This window comes from Eptesicus fuscus, chromosome 18, assembly GCF_027574615.1.
Source record: "Eptesicus fuscus isolate TK198812 chromosome 18, DD_ASM_mEF_20220401, whole genome shotgun sequence".
In the NCBI taxonomy this organism is placed as follows: domain Eukaryota; kingdom Metazoa; phylum Chordata; class Mammalia; order Chiroptera; family Vespertilionidae; genus Eptesicus; species Eptesicus fuscus.
Window position 1 is genome coordinate 46065678 of NC_072490.1, and position 22036 is coordinate 46087713.

Genomic DNA, 22036 nt, shown 5'->3' on the forward strand with positions numbered 1-22036 from the left:
GCTAGACTCCTTTGTCTTATCTTCATATAAGTGGATATGAATTCCATGGAGAATTGTGGCTGTGGATGTTAAGGGACTGTCATCCTCCTTGGGCCTCTCACCTTTTTTTGTTGTTAATCCTCATCCGAGGATATTTTTCCATTGAATTTGAGAGAGAGAGTGGAAGGGAGGGGGAGAGTCAGAGAGAGAGAGAAACATCCATGGGAGAGAGACACATCAATTGGTTGCCTCCTGCATGCGCCTCAAGCAGGGCCGGGGATCGAGCGCGTAACCGAGGTACGCGCCCTTGACCAGAATCGAACCTGGGACTCTTCAGTCTGTGGGCCAATGCTCTATCCGCTGAGCCAAACTGGCTAGGCTCTCTTGCCTTTTCCACCCGCAAAGTTGTGAATGCTCCTCAACTTTAGCAAAATCCATTTAGCACTAGTTCACAAGAAGGGAGGGGAGCTGAACACAGCAGAGGGGGAGGAAGTATGGATCCAACTTTCTTGGCTGCATCGCTTCCAGGAATATAAAATACTAACAGATCTGCCCCAAAACTTTGCTCGTCAATGTCAGATACAGAGTCTGGAATGGCCTCTTGTGAGGCCACCCAATGCAATGCTGGGTAACTTTTTTTTAAAATATATTTTATTGATTTTTTTACAGAGAGGAAGGGAAAGGGATAGAGAGTTAGAAACATCGATGAGAGAGAAACATCGATCAGCTGCCTCCTGCACACCCCCTACTGGGGATGTGCCCGCAACCAAGGTACATGCCCTTGACCAGAATCGAACCTGGGACCTTTCAGTCCACAGGCCGACGCTCTACCCACTGAGCCAAACCGGTTTTGGCAATGCTGGGTAACTTTTATCAAGCCTGAGACAGCCTTGTGTATTTTGATTTGGAGTGATATGAAGATATATCGTGAAGAAGAAAAAGCCCCCCCACCACCACCACATTTCTGGGGGACACTTAAGAAACTCACACTAGGGAGGGAGGTAAGAGATCAACCAAAAGACTTGTATGCATGCATATACACATAACCCATGGACACAGACAGTAGAGGGATGAGGGCATGTGCTGGGGGGTGGGAGTGGCCGGGGAGAGGTCAATGGAGGAAAAAGAGGACATATGTAATACTTTAAACAATAAAGAATTAAAAAAAAAGAAAAGAAACTCATACCAGTGATTGCTCAAGGGGTAAGGGGGAGAGAGACTTAGTCTTCTTTCCTTATTCCTTTATGCCACTTGAAAGTATGCTGTAAGCCTAAATATCTATTCAAATTTTTTAAATTGAAAAACAAATCAATCAACCATTGTTTTTATCATTCAAAGGTATTCCTTTGATCCCAAACTCCATCAGCACTGAGAGAATTCAGGCAGTTTGGAAGGCCTTCATTTTCGGGGTTTTTGCAAGACTGAAAATTACCCTAGTTCTTTGAAATCCAAAATACCTGAGCTGCTCTGGTTTCTCTGGGCTGCAGCCTGACAGGAGGGGTTTAGGGAACTCTCTCTTATTCCAGAGTGTTTTCTGGGTGCCAGAACCTTTACAAAAACTATTTGTTCCTCAACACTCTTGAGGGAGATGTTACTAATCTCTCCATGTGACAGATAAGGACACTGAATAAGTGGCAAAGGATGGACTTGAAGCAAATTTTGGCAGCTTCTGAAGTCCAAGCTCTTGGAGGAAAATGCCACTGTCTGGGTCGATTTCCTCTCCCTCTCCCCGGATCTGGAACAAGTTCTGTCTCCTCTGAAGGGTGAAGGGAGGGAGGCAGAAGCCGCAGGACTGGACAACTTGGCCACAGGCAAGGACTGAAGCTTCAGGAAACAGCAAACAGTGGGATTTTGAGAAAAGAAATGAGACAGAAGGTGCCACCTGGCTCAGGCTCTTTAGCCCTTTGCCCCTGACCCAGGCAAAACCAGCACACCCATGTATGAACGACTGCTTTCAGCAAACACGTGAGTGCCAAGCACTGGAATGCAGCGGTAAGCCAACACAGACAAGGCCCCCTCCTCAGAGGGCTTACACTGAGGATTTGGCAGCCCCAGCCTCTTCCCATACACACCCTGACTCATACCACACTCCTGATGGTGATAAGGTGCAGTGTGGAGGGCTCCCCCTAGAGTCAGATGGCCTGCTCCACCCCTTATAACTGTGACTTGGGGCAAGTAACTTAGCCTCTTGTGACTCTGTTTGCACCTCTGTAAAATGGGTCTGATCATAACAACTACCTTAGGATTGTGTGAGAGTTCCATGTGCAAAGTTTTCCCCATAGTGCCTGTGATCGAATCAACCCACACTTGATAAATAGTAGCTGTTACTTTTATTTATTATTATTATTATTATTATTATTATTATTATTACTATTTTAGTAGCTGTTACTTTTAAATACAAGCACTATGTTTCATGAGAACAGAAGCCGGATCTTCTGGTTTTTCAAGGAGTCCCCAGTACCTAGCACATAATAGGGGCTGGGCAAGTACTTACGGAATAAATGCATAGACTATGTGCTGAGAGCCACCAAAAGCGAGTCCTGGCCTTGGGGAGTGCTTGACCCTAACAGTGATGGCGAACTTATGACACGCGTGTCAGCACTGACACGCGTAGCCATTTCTGATGACACGCAGCCGCATGCCGAGGATGAAACATTTGCTGCTCCTGAGGATGAAACATTTGCGACTAGAGTCTTGGAGTTAGTTTTTTCCTCAAAGGGACACACTACCCGAGTTATGCTCAGTTTTTTGGCGAAGTTTGACACACCAAGCTCAAAAGGTTGCCCATCACTGCCTAGGAGATGCTCAGCAGAGGAGATGCTAGTTATAAACTGGTTGAACGAATGCACGCATGCATGGGTGAACGAATGGCTGTGGAGCCGGAATAAACATTCCCGAGTCCCGGACCCCACGCAGGCATTGGCACACGCGGCTTTCCCCGAAGTGGGCAGCAGAGGGCGCTGAGCTCGGCGGGTCTCAGCTCCAGATCCGGATTCACGCGGCCGTCCCCGGGCCTCCGCGCAGTGACGTCACATCCGCGCCTAGCGTCGCGCTCCCGGGGGCGGGGCAGCGGAAGCCGAACATAAACAGCCCCGGAGTTTCTCGGGCCCAGGCTCCGGCTCGGCGGAGGAGGCCCAGGCCGGGGAGGTTCTCGCAGTGAACGGGAGTCGGGAGGCGTCAGGCTGGTCCGGGGAGAGAGGTAGGCGGAGGCCCTCGCGGACGGCTGGTCTCCGGGAGCGGCTCGGTCGGCCGTGCGGGTGACGCAGGCCACGTGCGCAGGGCGGGGCGACGGCGGGGCGGCCGAAGTACCGCTCCACCTCCGCCGAGGACGCGGCGGGCGGCGGGCGGCGGGCGGCGGGCGAGGCCGGGCCGCGAGCCCCCCGGGCCTCCCGGGGCCTCTGTGCAACGCGGCCGCGGCAGTGGCGGGTGGCTGCGAGGGCCGAGCGGGACCCCGGGTGCAGAGCGCGTGCGCTGGGCGCCAGGTGGGCGCTAAATACCGTACCTAGCTGACGTTTGTCCAGGAAAGTTGAAAATGACCTAAGTGCTTTTTAAAAGTCATTGGTTTCGTTCAGACGTTATATATTGAATGCCTGCCGTGTGTGATGCCCTGTTTTAGGTTCTTAGGGAAGAAACAGGTCCGTTTCTTGTGGAGTGTACATTCTAGGGGCGGGGAGGGGATACAAATAATGAATGGCTCACAGTCACTCCAAGGTGGGAAGTGCTGGGAGGAAAGAGTGGAGCCGGTGCATGGCGGGGGGAGTTGCCGGCTTAGTTACTGGACCACATCGAGGGGTGAGCTTTGGGCAGAGGAGAGAAGAGATGAGCCATGTGGCGCCAGGCCAGAGGCGGGAGGGAAGCCCGTGTGTGATGAAGAGCTCGGAGGCCTGTGGGTGGGAGGGCTGGAGCAGGGGGAAAGGGCAGGACCTGAGGGGCTTCGGCTTTCTCTGAGTGAAACGGGAACCATTGCAACGTTTTGAGCAAAGGAATGGCGTGGCTTGAATAGGTTTGAAAAGTTCACCCAAGCTGCAGTGGAGGCCGGTTTGGGAAGGGAAGCAGGGAGGTCTATTACTAACAGGTAAGTTCAAGAGCATCCCTGCAGCCATGAAAGTGGCGAACTTCAGAGATGATGATGACAGTTACTACGGAAGTGTTCCCATTTGGTGGTGAGCCCGGTGAGCGTGGGCTCCCCAGGCATCATAAATCTCAGGACAGCCTGTAGAGGGCAGTGTTTTCAGTGACCCTGCGGCTCTGGCCTGTTCAGCCACAGGTGACTGCCCCACACTTGCTGCTTAAGCCTTTTGTTTAAATGTACAGTTCACTGGCATTAAGTACACCCACAACTATCCATTTCCAGAACACTTCTTAAGTCTTCATTGCTTTCGGCATCCTAAACCCAGGTCCATTCTCATCCCCATACACACCTCCGGCGGCCAACTCCATCAAGGCAGTCATACCTAAAAAACACGAGCATGTGCCAGGCAGTCAATGAAAGCATCGAGGATTCTGTTCTCCCTGTCCTAGTCAGGGGAGACCAGTGATTTGAGAAAGAAGCACCAGGTAACCATGGTTGTGGTCCTGAAGTCAAAGATACTGTTGAACATAAAGGCCTAACACTTCCACCATTGATTCAGTCACTTCCGCCCCGTATTCAGTAAGCGTTGAGTACTTACTCTAGAGGACACAGTGGATATTCATGCCTGTCGAATGGTTAGTTGGATGTAGCTCCTTGACCCTGGTTTCCCATTTTCTCTGGTGGTTATCATTTGGAAATGGTGGAACTGGGCCTGACCCATAAGAGGTTTTGGCAAATGCTGGCCTTTAGCTTTGTGACTTTCAGTAAGTCCCTTTCCTTGGTTGGGCCTGTCCTGGTCCCTTTAGTAGGGGAACCAGATATTAAACAAATGGACACGGGTAAGAGGTTGCATAACAAAGGGACCTAACTTAGAACAGGGTGTCAAAGAAGGGCTCCCTGAAGTGAACCTCCTGGGAGAGGTGAACTCAGAGCTAAAATTTGAGGGATGAATAGGAGCTCTCCAGAAGGAGCGTGAGGTAGGAGTGGAGCCAAGGATAGGGATTCTCTACACGGAGATCAGCGTGATCTGAATTCCTGAGTTTCTGGTCTGTGAGAAGTGGCATTGGGTGCACACTCAGGAATTCCTCTTGTCAGCCCCTTGCTGTTTAAGCTCAGTTCCTTCATGGGGCTGCCACATAGACCTGTGCCAACCCAGCCTCTGGACTGAGGATTTGCAGACCCAGCGTGGGAGGGGACAGTGGAACTACCTATGGCCTCATTGTCCTGTCCATGTTCTGTGTTGACTGACAGAAAACAAGAGGGCCTTCAGATCCCAGATTTTACTCCTTTTAGCCTTTACTTTTCTTAAATGAAGAGGCATACCAGAGTGGTCTTGAGAACACTCAGGCGTGCTTGAAATCTCTGTATGCCCTTGGGCAGCTGTTGCCTATTTTTGCCAAGCCTCGATGTCCGCTTCTCAGAAATGGGAATGACAACAGCTTTACCTCATAGGTTCATTTTGAAGACATGACCTAAGGCATGTGAAGCATTTAGTGCAGAGCTGGGTACTCAGTAGTGAAAAATGTATGGTAGGATTATATTATTAGAATTTAAATAAGAATACAATACTCTGGCATATTATAAAATATAGAAACTTCCTTTGTGTCTGCATGAGTTACTTTAGTTTGATCAAAATTGGATGAGTTACTGTCCTTAGGAGTTCTTTTAAAAAATCAAACAAAGTCAAATTCTTATTTAAAAATTGAAAAATAGCATGTCCCTTGCTAATTTCTAGCCCTGTTGACTCTTAATGTAGGTGCAATCAGGATTGGAAAAGATGCCAGCCCCAGCTGCCACATATGAGAGAATAGTTTACAAAAATCCCTCTGAGCACCACTACATGAAAGTCTGCCTGTAAGTTCAGTCTCCTAAGTTCTACTTTTTATTATTTTTTTAATGAATCTGAATAGCATGGAATTTAATGCAATGTATTTTTTCTTTTCAATGTTTTTTACAGAGAATTTCAAGAAAATGGGGTTGGACTGAATGCTGCACAGTTCAAACAGCTGCTTATTTCAGCCCTGAAGGACCTGTTTGGGGAGGTATGGAATCACTTGGTGAATTGGACCATTCCTAAGATCTTTGTAATAAATACTGAAAGAACACTTTTCTAAACATTTTAAACTTTAAAGCCATATTTGAAATTTCAGAAATGATGAATATTTGGTAAGTATGTTCTGATATGCTTTTCAAAAATATATATTTTTATTGATTTTAGAGAGAAAGGAAATGGAATAGATAGAAACATCCTATGTGATAAATGCAAATAAACTGAACTGCAGATTGACTGGTCACTATGACACGCACTGACCACCAGGGGGCAGAAGCCGGGCTCTTGGCTGGCAAGCGCAGCATCCGTGGCAGGGCTAAGGACCCCTCGGTGAGCATCCCCTGAGGGGTCCAGGACTGCGAGAGGGCAGTCCGGACTGAGGGGCCCCCTCTCTCCCGGCCTCTAGTCAACGATAAGAGAGAATCACTGATTGGCTGCCTCCTGCACGCCCCCTATTGGGGATCGAGTCTGAAACTGAGGCATGTGCCCTGTCTGGGAATTAACCATGTTGTCCTGGTTCATAGGTCTCAACACTCAACTACTGAGCAACAGCAGTCGGGCTAATCTGCCTTCTTTTTGACAAGGAACTCATTAGACAAATGTTTATTTTAGTGCAGGGCTACTCAAAGTATATTTGAGACTGACAGCTGATGGGTTTTCTTTGCCCATTTTAAAGATTTGTGGCTCCCAGTAGAATGTAAATTAGTACACATTTCCTTGACTGAGAAAGTCTCCCTATGCACAGAACAGCTGAACTGAAAGGTGTGCTTGCTGATATTGTTGATGTACATTCCGATGCAGCTCCTTATCACGGACCAGCACTTGGAACAGTCCTCTTTTAGCATGCACTTGAAAACAAGTAGAGTTTTGAGAGAGAACCAAACAGATGATTTTTTAGGAAGTTATTTTTTTATTCATATATTCTACCAAATCAAAATCTGCTAAGCATCTTATCAAAATTAAAAACATTTATTCCACAAAATACTCAGTTAAGAGGATGGAAAGACAGATTACAGACTGAGGGGAAGTATTTGCAAACCACATACCTGACAAAGAACTAATATCTGGAATGTATAAAAAAGCTCTCAAAACTCAAACAATACAATTAAGAAAAGACCAAACAATACAAATAAGAAAATGGGTAAAAGACATAAATAAATATTTCACTCAAAAGGATGTACAGTTGGCAAACAGGCACATGAGTGAAAAGATATTCAATATCATTAACCATTAGGGAAATGTACATTAAAAACACAGTGAGCCCTGGCCTGTTTGCTCCAGTTGGTTGAGAGTCATCCAATAGACCAGGGTTGTGGATACGAGCCCGGGTCAGGGCACATACAAAAATCAACCAATGAATACATAAATGAGTGGAACAACAAATCCATATTTATCCCTCCCACCCCCACCCCTGCCTCTCCCAAATCAATTTAAAAAAATTTTAAACACAATGAGATATCACTACACACCTAGAAGAATGACTGAAATAAAAAATAGTGATAACACTAAATGCTGGCGAGGATGCAGAGAAACAATTATTCATTCATTAGTTGTGGGAATGTAAAATGGTACAGCCTCTTTGGAACACAGTTTGGCAGTTTATTTTTTGAGAGTACCTTTATTAAAGCTGGGGGCAGTGAAGCAAAGAAGGGCCTAGGATAGAAGAAGTAATAGGCTAATTTTTAGGTTGATCATTTTGTATGGCCTGCAAATGATGCTATAAATATCCAGATGGCCTTTGGCAGAAAAAAGGTTCCCCATCCCTGTCTTAAACAGACTAAACATGTACCCATCATACAACATAGCAGTTGCACACCTGAGCATTTATTCTAGAGAAATGAAAACTTCCAACCAAAATATATGCATGTTCATAGCACTTTATTAGTAAGAGCCTAAAAGTAGAAATAAGCCAGATGTCCTTCAATGGGTGGAGTATACTCAGTAATAAAAAGGGACAAACTACCGATACAACAACTTGACCAAACCTCCAGAGAGTTTTACTAAGTGAAAAGCCAATCTCAAATGAAATGGACTGGGTGATTTCATTTATATTATGCTCTTGAAATAACGTAAATGTATAAACTGGAGAAATTTAGGAGTAGATGTGGCTGTAGGGGGGAAAAGGAAATAGCCTGTGGTGGTGGTATAGTTCCTTTTTTAAAAATATATATATTTTTATTGATTTCAGAAAGGAAGGGAGAGGGAGAAAAAGAGAAACATCAGTGATGAGAAAGAATCACTAATTGGCTGCCTCTGCCACGCCCCCTACTGGGATTGAACCTGCAACCCAGGCATGTGCCCTTGACCGGAATCAAACCTGGGACCCTTCACTCCGCAGGCCAATGCTCTATCCACTGAGCCAAACCGGCTAGGGCGGTGGTATAGTTCTTTATCTTGATTATGGTGGTTACATTAAACTACCTATGTGGTAAAAGTGCAAAGAACTGTGCATATGCACACACATAAGCAAACAAATATGAGTGCATATATAAATGGTAAAATCTGAATAAACTCTGGTTTATCAATTTCAGTTTCCAGGTTTTAATATCATACTATATTATACAAGATGTTAGCATTGGGGGAGGCTGGGTAGAAGGTGCATGGAACCTTCTTGTACATTTCTTTGCAATTGCCTGAGACTCTAATTTTTGAAAGGCAAAAGTTTAAGAAAAAACTTGGGATTGGTGAACAATACAATATACAGAGAGTGTGCCTGGCTGCTGTGGCTTAGTGGTTGAGTGTCGACTCATAAACCAGGAGGTCACAGTTCAATGATTCCCGGTCAGGGCACATGCCCGGGTAACAAGCTCCATCCCTAGTAGGGAGATGCAGGAGGCAGCCAATAGATTATTATTTTTCATCATTGATGTTTCTATCTCTCTTCCTTTCCCTTCCTCTCTCTGAAATCAATTTTTTAAAAAACCAACAATATACAGAGAATGTATTATAGAATTGTACACCTAAACCTGTATAATTTTATTAACCAATGTCACCCCAATAAAATTCAATAAAAAATAAAATGATTTTTTTTTTAATTTAAGAAAAAAATGTTTGTATCTTTTGCATGTCAGGTATAAAACCTGGTTCCTGGGGATATAGCTATAAACAGACATGGCCTCTGTCTCATGGACTAATGGACTTGATTATGTTGGGTAGGCAACCAGGTTGAACAATTAATGGCAAAAAATGATGACTCTTATGAAAGGGGAAATATGTGGGACCTATGTGTGAGAGCATAGCAAATGATTGAGCTTCATCTTGGGGATCTGGAGGGAACAATTTAAATGAAGACTTAAAGGGTGAAGAGGCATTAGCAATGAGAAGAGTTACAGGAAGAACATCCCAGGCAGGTCCACTACGCCAGTGCCATTCAATAAAATACTGCCTCTTTTTTTGGAGGAGGAAAGTAATTGACAGGATTAGTTATTAGATTCTAGATTGATGAAGATAATAGTCTGCTAATAGCATTATCCCATACTTAGGTTGATGCTGCCTTACCCTTGGACATCCTAACCTACGAAGAGAAGACCTTGTCAGCCATCTTGAGAGTATGTAGCAGGTACGACAAAGAGCATTTCTAATATAACGGAGCAGAGAGGGATGGGGAAATAGAGCCCAAATGCTCTTTTCTGAGAATAAGAAGAGCTTTGTCATTGTGAACTATGAGCAGCTTTTAGAAGTTTAAATTGGGGAGAACATGAACATTCATCTAGCCGGAGCTTACACCCTAGAGAGCAAAACGTGGATTTGCTTACAACTGTAGTGTTTCCCAATTGGTGGTGATGTTGCAACTTCAGAAATATAGCCCTAGCCAGTTTGGCTCAGTGGATAGAGCATCGCCTACAGACTGAAGGTTCCTGGGCTCGATTCTGGTCAAGGGCACATGCCCGGGTTCCAGGCTCAGTCCCCAGTAGGGGGCGTGCAGGAGGCAGCTGATTAATGATTCTCTCTCATCATTGATGTTTCTCTCTCTCTCTCTCCCTCTCTCTCTCCCTCCTCTCTGAAATTAATAAAAAATATATATTTAAAAAAGAAATTATTATTTTTAATTCAGAAATATATATTTTAGAAACATTTCTAATTGTGGTTCATTTTATTCTCTGCCTATAATATACTATGCTTTTAAAGTTTTCTCATTTAAATTGAGTTTTCTGAACTGTCACAAACAGAAGTACTTGGGAGATGTTGCAGGGACACATCTTTATGCTTTCTCACTTTTTCTGCAGTGGTCTTGTCAGATTGTGGAGCTCTTTGACCCTGTTAGGATCCTATAAAGGCAAGAAATGTGCCTTCAGAGTGATTCAGGTAAGACTATTTCTTCACATATTCCAAACAAGGCTGAGTAGTGGATCAAACTGCTTTTTAGAATGTGTTCCATTTTTCTGCTTCTGTAACTCTAGTTTGGTTACTATCATCCAGCTGGGGAGGGAGGGGAATCCAGGCATTCATTGCTTCTGAAAACACGAGACAAAGCACTTAGAGTTTAGATTGTATGGGAAGAGTTTTGGGATAAAACTTGGAACCTTGTGGAGAAATCTTAACTTTCACTTACTGCATAATGCCTAGTGGCTTGTGTGTTGGAATGCTCTTTCTGAGCTCATCATGACCACTTGTTTCTCTGCAGCTACCTCTCAGAATGCTTGTTAAAATGCTACTGCATCAGCTGGGCTTATCCTGTAAACTAGGCATGTTTCTACATTGCCCTGCATTTCAGTGCAATTTTCTCCTGATAACTGTGTAAACATGTTTCTTTCTCTACAGGTTTCTCCATTTCTCCTTGCATTATCTGGTAATAGTAGGGAACTAGTATTGGATTGAATAGCCTTCAATTTCAGAAACATTCCTCTGCTCTCAAAACTTATCTTTTGGTGCCAGCATAATGCTTGATGACTGAAACAGGCTCAGCGCTCCTGTCGATGGGATTTGAGGGTGCCGAAGATGTTCTCCGTAATGTCCAGCCATCGTCTCTGGTGGTGTAGCCTTCAGAGGAGAATCTGCCTGAACCAGCCAGTTGTAAGCAGGCAGCACTTTCAGCATATGCACATCCGAGTTGGAGACCGGGCAGAACTCAGCAGAGCCTTCACACAAAGGGATGTGGTTGCCTTCTCAGAACTAACAGGGGATGTCAATCCTTTGCATTTAAATGAAGATTTTGCAAAACACACCAAGTTTGGAAAGACAATTGTGCATGGAGTTTTGATCAATGGACTTATTTCAGCTCTCCTGGGTACTAAAATGCCAGGCCCAGGCTGTGTATTTATTTCCCAGGAAATTCACTTTCCAGCCCCTTTATATGTTGGAGAAGTTGTTGTAGCTTCTGCAGAAGTGAAAAGGCTGAAGCGGTTCATTGCTGTTATTGCTGTGTCATGCTTTGTAAGAGAAAGTGAAAAGACTGTTATGGAAGGCTGTGTTAGAGTTATGGTCCCAGAAGCTCCCAAACCCTGAAATAGGTGTTTAAAGATGCAAGTTCAGGCATCAGTGTTACTGTTATTGAAGAGCCTCTGAGGAAAACGGATTGCTGCTCTTCAACAAGGAGTGGCCAGCAGCCCCAGCAGCCCACAGTGGGGGAGGGCAAAGGTAGCGAGGTGTTCACATGTCCACTTTCTAATTTGGCCTTAGGCTTCATACAGACGAGTCTATTTATCATCTAAGTTTGTAAATTTGAAAAAATATGGGGGGAGTTATTTAGCTCAAAGTTCTAATTTTAGGATTTTAAACCAAGTTATATTTGCATTTGGATAACAAACTTACCTATATCTGTGTAGAATAAATTTCTCAGTGAATTTATAGCTAGGTAGCATTTAATTTTTGACGGCAACTAGAATAGAAGTTGGGTCATCTTTGAACACCTGTCTTTTACCAACAAATATTAGATACTGTTCTTCCGTAGTTTCTGGGTCAGAGTGTTTTGTAATTCGTTACTGTTTATACCAAGATGGCATCTTGCTTAACCTTCAAGTGGTACATGCCTCTCAAATGGTTTCTTGTTATCAGAGAAAGATTTAAACTCAGTTATGTAAACTCTTGGTCTAATCTATAAAATGGGGGTAATAACACCTACCACCGGGTTGTTGGAGATACAAATAGCAAAGCACAAGGCCTAACCTGTAAACAGTAGCTACTAGTGTTCCTTCTCCCCTGTGAATGAGGTTAGAGGTTTTCCTGAGTTTAAAGCTAACTGGCCCGCAGGTAAACAGGCCAGTCTTTCAGGATGTCAACCAATCTCTTGGCATTTTAAACCTGGAATAGCTCTTGAGTGCAAAATTTCTATTTTAGCAATCCAGATTATTGTCTCCCTTCCTTGATGATGTGGGTTCCTCCCGTATATAAATAATATATACCTATTGTAAAAAAATTTTATAAGAAATAAAAAGTATAAGGAACACCGTGGAGGCCAAGTTCTTCAGAGTTGGGGGGCATTAAAGAGAAAATGGGCCTAATGTGTTAGTATTCAATGGTCATCCCCAACACAGCTAACCCTTTTAAGACAATCTGTAACGGAACATGCATGTGGCCCACCTGAATGGCTCTGACCATAGCTAGATGCTTTGATCAGGAAAGTAAGATCAAGTGTAATTGGTAGGATCAACCCACATTTCCTGGAAAAAGGTTTTTTCTCCTAGTAGATCAGTAACTAGATTTTTATTTTAGTTTTTTACATTAAGAGGATCAGTTAAATGGATTACTTGAAAGAATTAATTCTAGTCACTAGAGGGCAGTGATGTGTGTAAAGTATTTTTAAACTTGTTTAATATTGTACCATACTCTAGTTTGTGACTGAAGTAAAAATAATCAAAATCAGTGTGAGAAACAAGGGTGCCATTCTCATGCATTTCAGAATGGGCAGCATCCACAGGCTCAGATCCACCGGAAGAAGGCTTGCTGATAGATAAAGCACTGCACATGTTGAAAATTTGATGAAACGTTGAAAAATGGGGAACTTGCACAAAATGTGGACTTGAAGCCATATTCAAATTCTGTAGAACTCATTCTCTGTGACTTAGCAGCAGTCTGGAAATGGAGTGTGATATCATCATTAATACTAATAGCTACCATTTCTTCAATACTTGATGAGTCTATTTGCTACATTAACTAATCCTTCGAACAACTTTGTGAAGTTAAACTTATGTTGCCCTATTTTATAGGCAAGGAAACAGACTAATGCTGTGTGACTTGCCCAGGGTTGTACAGCGAGTATGCAGGAGAGCTGGGATTCAGACAGGCCTGCCTGGCTCCAAACATTTCTTTTTTACATCACTCTGTGTCTTACAATGTCCCATTACTAAAGCAATGTCAGTTTCTATAATAGTAACTTTTTATGGCCATTAAAAGTATCAGGAAACATCATTCTATAGAATTTTTCTTATATTCAAAATGTTCTAGACCTTATTCCCTGCTACAGTTGTAGCATTTTCCTATATTCCTACCCTTTTTCTAAGTTGATATTCAGTGATTAATTGTCTCCAGAGCAGATTTACTGAAAGAGTTATTCTAAAGATGAAAAATTATGTGCAGGCCAAATATTTGGGGGGGGGGGCAGGGCAGGAAGGGAAGGGGTGTCAGACTGGCTGTTAGCTGATTTATATTGTATAACTCAAAAGTATTTTCTCAAGCTCATTTCCTTTTTCTTTAATGCTCCCTAGGTGTCATGATCTTTGATCTCTATAAATCAGTAAAAAGTTGAATAGATGAGTAGGCAAGAAGTTAGGGATGCTTCTCTGTAAATGATAATTTGTTATTTTTACTCAGAGCCAAGATTTTCAAACCAGCTATGTTAAAGCTGGCAATCAGAAAAACTAGCAGGTTGGCTTTTTCATTTTGAATCCTGTATGGGTAAGCTGCTGGAAAGAATGACTTCTAATGGAAGTGAGGGTGACCCTCAGATTAGGAAATCTTCCAGATAACAGAGACGGCTTTGACCGTGTGAGGTCACACATGGAAGTGAGTACAAATGACTGACTAAAATAGCAGGCCAAAGTGTACTAGTACTTTCCACATAGGGGCATTATAAGACTACAATTTATGCAATGTTCGATTGTCACAGGAAGATATACTCATCTTAAGCAATTTCAGCCTAATGTACTGGAAAATTGCTTAACAGATTTTTATATTCTATTAGAAACATTTCCATATTGGTAAAACGCCACGTTTCTTTTTCTGAGCAGCAAATCTTGAGTAACAGGAGAAAGCCTCACCACAGCCACCATTCATCTTGTGGACTTGACTTGTATATTCATCTAGAAAAACAAGAAATTGCTAAATGCATGCTGGTACCTCTTAAGTAACCACAGGTTTTCATTTTGTACTAAATTACTAGCCTTTTTTTTTTTTTAATGTTCTTAGAGTATGATTCAGAGCAATTTACTCCCAAAGAAAATTGCTATTAAATTACATCTATTAAATTTTTATATTAAAACATACTCCACCAAGGGCTGTCACTCTGAGCAGCTGTGCCACTCTGAATGCTTCATGTGTTGGCATAATTTATTAACTGGCTCTGTCTGAGCAGAATGGGAGCACTGTGGAATGTCTCTTAGGCTGCACTTGAACATCTCCAAGGCCCCAGATGTTTTACTTCCTTTGTTCTTGGCTTGTCTTCATTTGGTTTACAAAAACAGCAGAGACAAGAATTCTCAATGTCTTCAGTGAAACTTCAGGTTGGAGCAAAATCAACTAGAAGAAATTTAAGTTCAAATCACAGGAAAACCCAAGACTAATGTTGACATTACATGAATAGAACGATTAATTGGCCCCATAGTCAATTTCTAGGTGCCTCTTAGCTATAATCTATATATATATAAAAGGCTAATATGCATAGTGTCCCCTCAGGAATTCAACCAGGAGAATGGGGGTTCAATCACTTGCTATGATGTGTGCTGACCACCAGGGGGCAGCGCAGAACATAGGCAACCAGCGGTGGCAGTGGGGTGCTGAGGGAGCAAGGGAAGGAGGAGGTGGGTAGTGAAGGGGGACGGGGGGGGGGGGGGGAACTGCATGGTGGTGGTGAGCATGGGTGGCAAGGGAAAGAGGAGGTGGGAGAATCTGATCGGCCCTGATCACTAGCCAGGCCTAGGAACCCTACCCGTGCATGAATTTCATGCACTGGGCCTCTAGTAGTTCATATGACCTTAGAAACCTTAGGAATATTCCTCTGCATTGTGATGGGCAATATCAATAAAATTTGAGTTGAATTTTGTTTTTCTATCCAGATCATGAAGTTTTTAGTTGTCAGGCATATGAAAACACCAGGAGAAAATAAATGGCAGCTCCAAAGTCTTTCCTTCCTAGGAGAGGAGTACCCAAGCACCAGTGTTATGATTGTCTGTGTGGCTGGCTGTTTGTTCGTTTGAATATTTAAAGAAATAAAGTCATTTTGAGTTGGGAGGCGATGCTGCTTAGGAAGCACTGAGTTTTCCACAAGCTTCTATGATTTGATTTTTGGAGCAGTTGCCAGGTCTAAAAGCATCCTCACTAAAACTCATCTTCAGCCCATCTGGCCAAACGTCAAGTTATTAGATAACCTATGGGCCATCTAACATTTGGCAACATACAAGAATACAAATCTTTTGTTTCTTCCTGCTAGCCCTGAGTGGTGGTGTATGTGGCAAAAACTAAGGTCCTGCATAATGCATTAGCTCTGCTCAGACTGAGACTGGAAGGAAAGCTAACTTAATTAAGCTCAGCTCTACCTGGGGAGGGTTCCCCCCTTGCGGTGTGAGCCACTTCAAAAGCCAAACAGGTGTTGAGGTTGTTGTAGGGTTTGGGGCCTGGTCTCCAGTGAATCTAGGGATCCAGTGAAGTTCAAGGTCCTAAGAGGATCACTGACAAGGCACTGATTTGGGAAGATGAAAATGAAATTATAAGGTTCACCATAGTATTTATTCTGAGGGGCTTAGTTCAGGCAAGAAATTCCAGAGAAAGGGAAAGGCTAGACTGAAAGTTGGTTTCTGGTTTCATTCCATCCAATATCTGGTTTCTCACTTTCAGTTTTCTTTTCCTAGTGAGGAAGATTAAATAAAGGCTGTTATTTTATGACCTTTGCAACTCATAGTATGATACTATTTTTTCCCCTAATCATACAAGTAAATTATCTCCATGAGAGACATTTTGAAAAACAGGAGAGCATAAAAATGGAAAGCATCATGATCTCACTTCCTAGGAACCCTAAGTTAATATTTTGGTGTATTTTCTTTTGGTGTTTTTCCTATAATACATATTTTTAAAACTTGGTGTCATACAAATGCATATACAGTTGACACTTGAACAATGCAGGGGTTAGGGACACTGACCCCCATGCAGTTGAAATTCCACAAATAACTTTTACCTCTTTCAAAACTTAACTACAGTCAACCCTTGGTATCAGATTGGTTCCAGGACACACACACACACACACACACACACCCACACACACCCGCCCCCGCCATGGATACCCACATCTGCAGATGCCCAAGTCCCTTATATAAAAAGGCATAGAAAAAAAGCATATAGTCAGCCCCCTGCATCTACAGATTCCCAACCATGGATCAAAATACTGTTTTGGTCTACAATTGGTTCAATCTATGGATGCAAAACTGGAGATACTGAGGGCTGACTATATTTATTGAAAAAAAAAAAATCCAGGGGTAAGTGGACCTGCACAGTTCAAACCTGTGTTCAAGAATCAACGGTGTTTTTTCCACCTACTATTATATAAAGAGCACTTCTTAACATCATTAAGTATTCTTTGATAATCTGGTTTTTTAATCTTATTTTTAATCATTGAAAAATATTCCATTTATGATTAACCATGATTTGTCCAATTCCCTCTTGTTAGATTCTTATCCTCACATGCTGTATATTTCCACTGATCTCTGATTATTTCCTTAGGGTACCCTCCTAGATACAGAATCACTGAGTGAGAACATTTTCAAAGCCCTTGATAAATATTGTTGAATCCCAGCACCAGACCTATTACCTTGTAAGTACTCAGTAAATAATTGTTGAATGAATAAGTGCCTTTCAGGAAGGTTGGAGCATTTCAGACTCCCACCAGCAGGATGCAAGAAGAGCTTTGGCATGGCCAGTGCACATGACTGGAGAATTGATTAAAGCAGAATTTTGGGTATGTGTGATTCTGGCAATGAAATAACCCATTTGCATTAAAAAATAAAAGTTACAAGTTGAATCCTCTCTAAGTGATGTAAGATTTTGTTTTAATAGACTGATGCTTTTAAACACTCTGGGCCTGGCCAGCATGGCTCAGTGGTTGAGCTCGACCTGTGAACCAGGAGGTCGTGGTTCGATTCCCAGACAGGGCATATACTGGGTTGCGGGCTCAATCCCCAGTGTGGGGTGTGCCAGAGGCAGTCAATCAATGATTCTCTCTTATCATTGATGTTTCTATCTCTCCCTCTCCCTTCCTCTCTGATATCAATTTAAAAAAATTAAAAATAAGTAAATACACTCGGACAAAAATGGGATGCAGGAAGAGTTCTGATTATTTTAGGACTGAGTTAAGATGTTCCATGCTTTCCTCGTCATATCTTTATCCATTGGGTTTTGGACCCTACATCACTCTGTCAAGGCTCCTTAGCCACTTAGGAGTGCCCAACAATCCCATTAAGTTTGAGATCTGGAGAGAGTACCTTTAGATACTAGGCCTTTGCTGTGATGTCAAATTTTGGGGTATTGGTGGTGGTGGTGTTACTAAGAAACATTGTTTTCTTGTCTGAAATGTAAAAATTTAGGGGATACAAATGTAAGAATTAGAAACCCTTTATTATATGAACTGAAGGGAAGGAAGAAAGTAATATTGAGCTTTTATTATATGCCAAGCCCCTTCCTATCCTACTTATTTCTTCATATCAACCTTTTCGTACAAGTATTATTTCTATATTACACATGGGGAGCTAGGCTCAGAGAGGTTGAGTAACTTCTTCAATGTCACACAGCTGGAAATGCCAGAGCCCTGGAGATCCTGGTCATCTAATTCCAAGTCTAACTCTGCATCATCCTGGGGTGCTGCCCTAGGACAGAGCAGGGTGGGTGGGATTTCTACGTGTATGTGTGTGTGTGGGGGTGGGGGGGGGGAGGATAAAGGGGTAGGATAGGGGCACTGGTAAGGAGTGCCAGTATTGTGGCCTTGGGTTCAGACAGACTACGGGACAAATTGGGGGCCAAGAAGTTGGGCGCAAAGTTCTCTGGCTCTGGGTTTGAGATTCTTCATGAGGAACCCAAGTCTGAGGGATCTTGTTTGAGGGTTCTCAGGGTTGAAGGCCTGTGGACTGAGCTAAGAGCTGGACCAAGGGTAGAGGCTGGGAGTCCCTGGACCAGTGCCCAGTTTTTAAGGTTCCCAGTTAATCAAAAGAGCTTGGGTCTAAGGGTTCTGGAGTTCAGGGGCTCCCACTGCGGGGTCTAATTCTGAGGGCCCAGCTCTTAGGTTCTTGGGTCTGAAGAGTGAGGTGCAAACATGCCCTTAAAACCTGACTTGGAGAGACTTGTTTTTAGAAAATCTCTGGATCTACAGGGCGCAGACTGAGGGACCCATCCTGAAGGCCTTTTTTCTGGGTCTTAGGGTCCTTGGGTCTGAAAGACCTCGGTGGGAAAGGTCCAGTTGTAAAGGTTTCAAGTCTGACAGTCCAGCTTCTGAGAGCATAATGTGTCAAGCCCAATACGGAGCGGCTTGGTTTGGGGATCTGTGGGCCTGCGGGTCCCTGGATCACAGGGCAGAGGACACGGTGTCCTCGGATCTGAGGATCTCTGGAGGTGATGGCTTAGGGAGGGTGAAGTGTCCGCGGGCCAGAGGGCCAGGGCTAAGGGTACCACCCAGTGTGCGGAGCGGCTGCAAGGACCTTGGAGAATAGCGGGTCCAGGCAACACCGACTGATGCCGTTTGGCGCTAGGACCCCGCGGGAGGCGGCGGCGCGAAGCGTGGCCAGTGCCGAGAGCAGGGGCGGCGCGGACGGTCGGCGTTAGGACCCCGCGGGCCGGGCCGGCGGGTGGCGGCGGCGCGTGGGGCGGCGCGTGTTGACAGCGGCGGCGGCGGCGGAGGAGCCGGGCAGGCGGGAGTCTGCGCCTGTGGTTCCTGCCCCTGGTCCCGAGGCGGTGGCGGACGGGCGTCCCGGGATGGCCTTCATGGAGAAGCCGCCGGCCGGCAAGGTGCTGCTGGACGACACGGTGCCGCTGACAGCAGCCATCGAGGCGAGCCAGAGCCTGCAGTCCCACACGGTGCGCGGCCCGCCCGGCGGGCCCGGGCCCCGAGAGGCGGGGAAGCCCGGGCGGGGACGGAGCGGGGGTCGGCGGCCCCGGCCGGGAGGGCTTTGGGTGGCGGTGGGTCTGGGTCTGGGTCTGGGGCCTCAGCGGTCCCTGAGGTCCGGAAGGGGAGGTCGCAGCCCCCAGGGCCAGAGAGCGGGAGGGGCTCGGCGGTGCCCCGGAGGGACTCCGAATTGGGGGTGCTGTTGGGGTCCCGGGCCCACCTTGGGCCGGCGGGTAAACAGACCACTCAGGACCCTCTCATCCACTTCTGCCCGCCGCCAGCCTTCTCTTTGGGGCCGCTGAGTTCCCCTCCTTTCCGCGGGGATCTGAGTGGTGGGATGAGGGTGTGCCGGGCCAAATGCAAGTGGGACTCCGGGGCCGCTCGCTGGGCCAGCGGGGCGGAAGCGCCGGGGTCTGCAGCCCTGGCCAGGTCAGGTGCTTGGCCTTGGCCCAGGCGCGGGGAACCGGCGGGAGCAGTCTGGGGTCCTGCTGAGGCAGGTGTTTGCCTGTGCTCCTTCCCGGCGCGAACCTGCTATTTCGTGGGCAGTGGTAGCATTCATGTGAGTTTAAAATCCACTGGAGTAGCATAAAGGAGTCATAGGTCCTCCTAGTAAACACAGGCGGAGTTCGTTTCTGCTACACACACTGTCTTTTATGTGGCTTTAAACCCAGGGTTGTTTTCATTTGCCAGTACCTTTTTTCGGAAAAGCACACCATACATTGTAATTTACAAGTAATAAACCCAAGAACCAGGAAGGAAATCAAGGAGCTGCCAGCCCGTGGGACTTTGGGAAATAATGAATGGGAAGAGAGAGATTCCTTAAATTGTAATGTTTTGTTAGGTCATCAAATCAGATTCCGGCTCACAGCCTTGTTTGTTTACCAATGCAGTGTGTTTGGGGTTCATCATCTGGAGGCTCAGGCCCCACAATAGCCTTCTGTTTCTCTTTTTGTTCAAGCTGTTCTGGTGACTTCAAAGAGACCTTTTATTCTGTTGTATTGAAGTGGGACTTTTGAACCTCAGTTTCCTCTTCCGACAGCTATGCTTTGTAGGGCTTGGATTGTTCAGTGTTCGTTTCCAGTTAGGAAAATGATCGTGTGTTTTTTTTTAAATATAATACTTAGGTTGTTTACAGTTTTTGTTGTTGTTTTTGTTGTTAATCGAGGATATTTTCCCCATTGATTTTAGAGAGAGTGGAAGAGAGAGGGAAAGACAGAAAGAAATGAGGATGTGAGAGAAACACATGGATTGGTTGCCTCCTACACGTGCCCAGACCAGGGCCTGGACCAGGGGAGGAGCCTGCAGCCGAGGTCCGTGCCCTTGACTGGATCGAACCAGGACCCTATGGTCCTCAGGCTGGTGCTCTACCCACTGAGCCAAACCGGCTAGGGCAATGATCGTATTTTTTTAGGGTACATTTTATTTCATTGTGCATATCTTTAATCCTGTCTTACAGACTTGTCAGAAGGTAGTGTATGGGACAGAATTTGTTAAACTCTCTATAATGTGTGCTAAGGGAGTGTGAGTTAAGGGTTGAAATCTAGGGTAGGGAGTCAAGAATAAATCCTTTTTTTCTAAATGTTTTAAAATATTTTGTTGATTGATTTTAGGGAGAGGAACATCGATTTGTTGCTTTACTTATTTATGTATTCATTGGTTGACTCTTGTATATGCCCAACTGGCAATCAAACCCGCAACCGTGCACATCTGGACCACGCTCTAACCAACTGAGCTACCCGGCCACGGCCAAGAATAAGTTCTGCTATTAAATTAGATTTTTGACTCGACTGTTGGCAAGTTAATCTTGTAACCTTTTAAGAAGTGGAGTTGAGTCTTTTAAGTTTATTTTGTACTGAGAATAAAGAAAGAGATGCTTGTAAATGCCCACAGATCACATCTTCCAGGAATCATTCCATGATGGCCTGCCCCAAGCCATGTGCTCACCTCTACCTTATAACGTGGACCAGTTGATTCTATAATAACTTCTCTTTTTTTAAAAAAAAAAGCAGGCAAGAATTTATTGACCACAGCAAAAACATACTCAGGACAGTGAAACAAAGAAGGGCATAGAAGTAGCAGCAGATGAGCCTTAGGCAGGGCTGCCCGGCTCACTGGGAAGGCAGAGGAACGGGGAGAAGGGGCCTCGGAGACAGGTTCAGGGGGTTAGTCCAGGACAAGCTGCCGCTGCCCATTGCTCCCCTGGTTGCAAGTCTCATGGGGTCCCTTAGAGGATATGTGCCTGTGGGGGAGGTGGGGGAGAAAAAAAGGGGGATTGAACCCCAGCCTGAGCAGCACCAGTTGGCCAAACCATTTACTCTTAAGTGTCCTTGGTTTAAGGAAGATAGGATTTCCTAGGTGGACACAAATGGCTGTTTAACTATCGGTCTCAGTTTCCCTATTCCACTTGTCCTGGAATTTTCCTAGCTTCTTACTATTCTATAACATTTCCCTCTCAGAGACTTCCACCCCTAGAATCTTTTAGGGTCGATGAGGGAGGATGGTCTGTTTTCAGTAAGTGCTTCCTGCTGATAATGGTATATGTCAGGGTATGGAAGTCTCTCTTCGTGTCTGATCTAAGGGAGACAAGGGAATGGGGTTTGAGACTGGAATAGAGAGGCTGTTGGTTGTTTCTTCTAAAGTAAGGATGGGCTGGAATTCCAGAAGTGACATCATTTTCACACACAGGTGGTGATGTAGATAC

At 44.8% G+C, this 22036-nt stretch overlaps 3 protein-coding genes across 17 annotated transcripts in view; all 3 read left to right on the plus strand.

The window, feature by feature from the left end:
* The window catches only part of LOC103290396 (abhydrolase domain containing 6, acylglycerol lipase), a 71013-nt gene extending 60088 nt beyond the window's left edge, over window positions 1–10925 (plus strand). For 6 of the 11 annotated variants that reach the window (XM_054729558.1, XM_054729556.1, XM_054729560.1 and 3 more), the window contains 5 exons: window positions 5808–5905; window positions 6009–6093; window positions 9584–9660; window positions 10328–10406; window positions 10863–10923. In XM_054729558.1, the coding sequence (XP_054585533.1) occupies window positions 5808–5905; window positions 6009–6093; window positions 9584–9660; window positions 10328–10406; window positions 10863–10919 (396 nt within the window). In that variant the 3' untranslated portion in view covers window positions 10920–10923. Of the gene's footprint in view, window positions 1–3029; window positions 3179–3314; window positions 3462–4226; window positions 4247–4666; window positions 4687–5807; window positions 5906–6008; window positions 6094–9583; window positions 9661–10327; window positions 10407–10862 lie in introns of those variants that run through there. The other 5 variants (XM_054729565.1, XM_008146298.3, XM_054729567.1 and 2 more) reach the window with 5 other exon arrangements.
* Window positions 10926–11024: 99 nt separating this feature from the next.
* Window positions 11025–12484, plus strand: HTD2 (hydroxyacyl-thioester dehydratase type 2). The gene has a single exon (XM_054729568.1). It carries the CDS (start codon window positions 11040–11042, stop codon window positions 11544–11546), a length of 507 nt encoding a protein of 168 aa, XP_054585543.1. The 5' UTR covers window positions 11025–11039; the 3' UTR covers window positions 11547–12484.
* A 6444-nt stretch (window positions 12485–18928) lies between these two features.
* PXK (PX domain containing serine/threonine kinase like) overlaps window positions 18929–22036 on the plus strand; it is an 82445-nt gene continuing 79337 nt past the window's right edge. For 2 of the 5 annotated variants that reach the window (XM_028152730.2, XM_028152731.2), the window contains exon 1: window positions 18930–19307. In XM_028152730.2, coding sequence (XP_028008531.1) covers window positions 19206–19307 — 102 coding nt within the window. In that variant the 5' untranslated portion in view covers window positions 18930–19205. Of the gene's footprint in view, window positions 19308–22036 lie in introns of all 5 variants that reach the window. The other 3 variants (XM_008146288.3, XM_008146289.3, XM_054729555.1) reach the window with 2 other exon arrangements.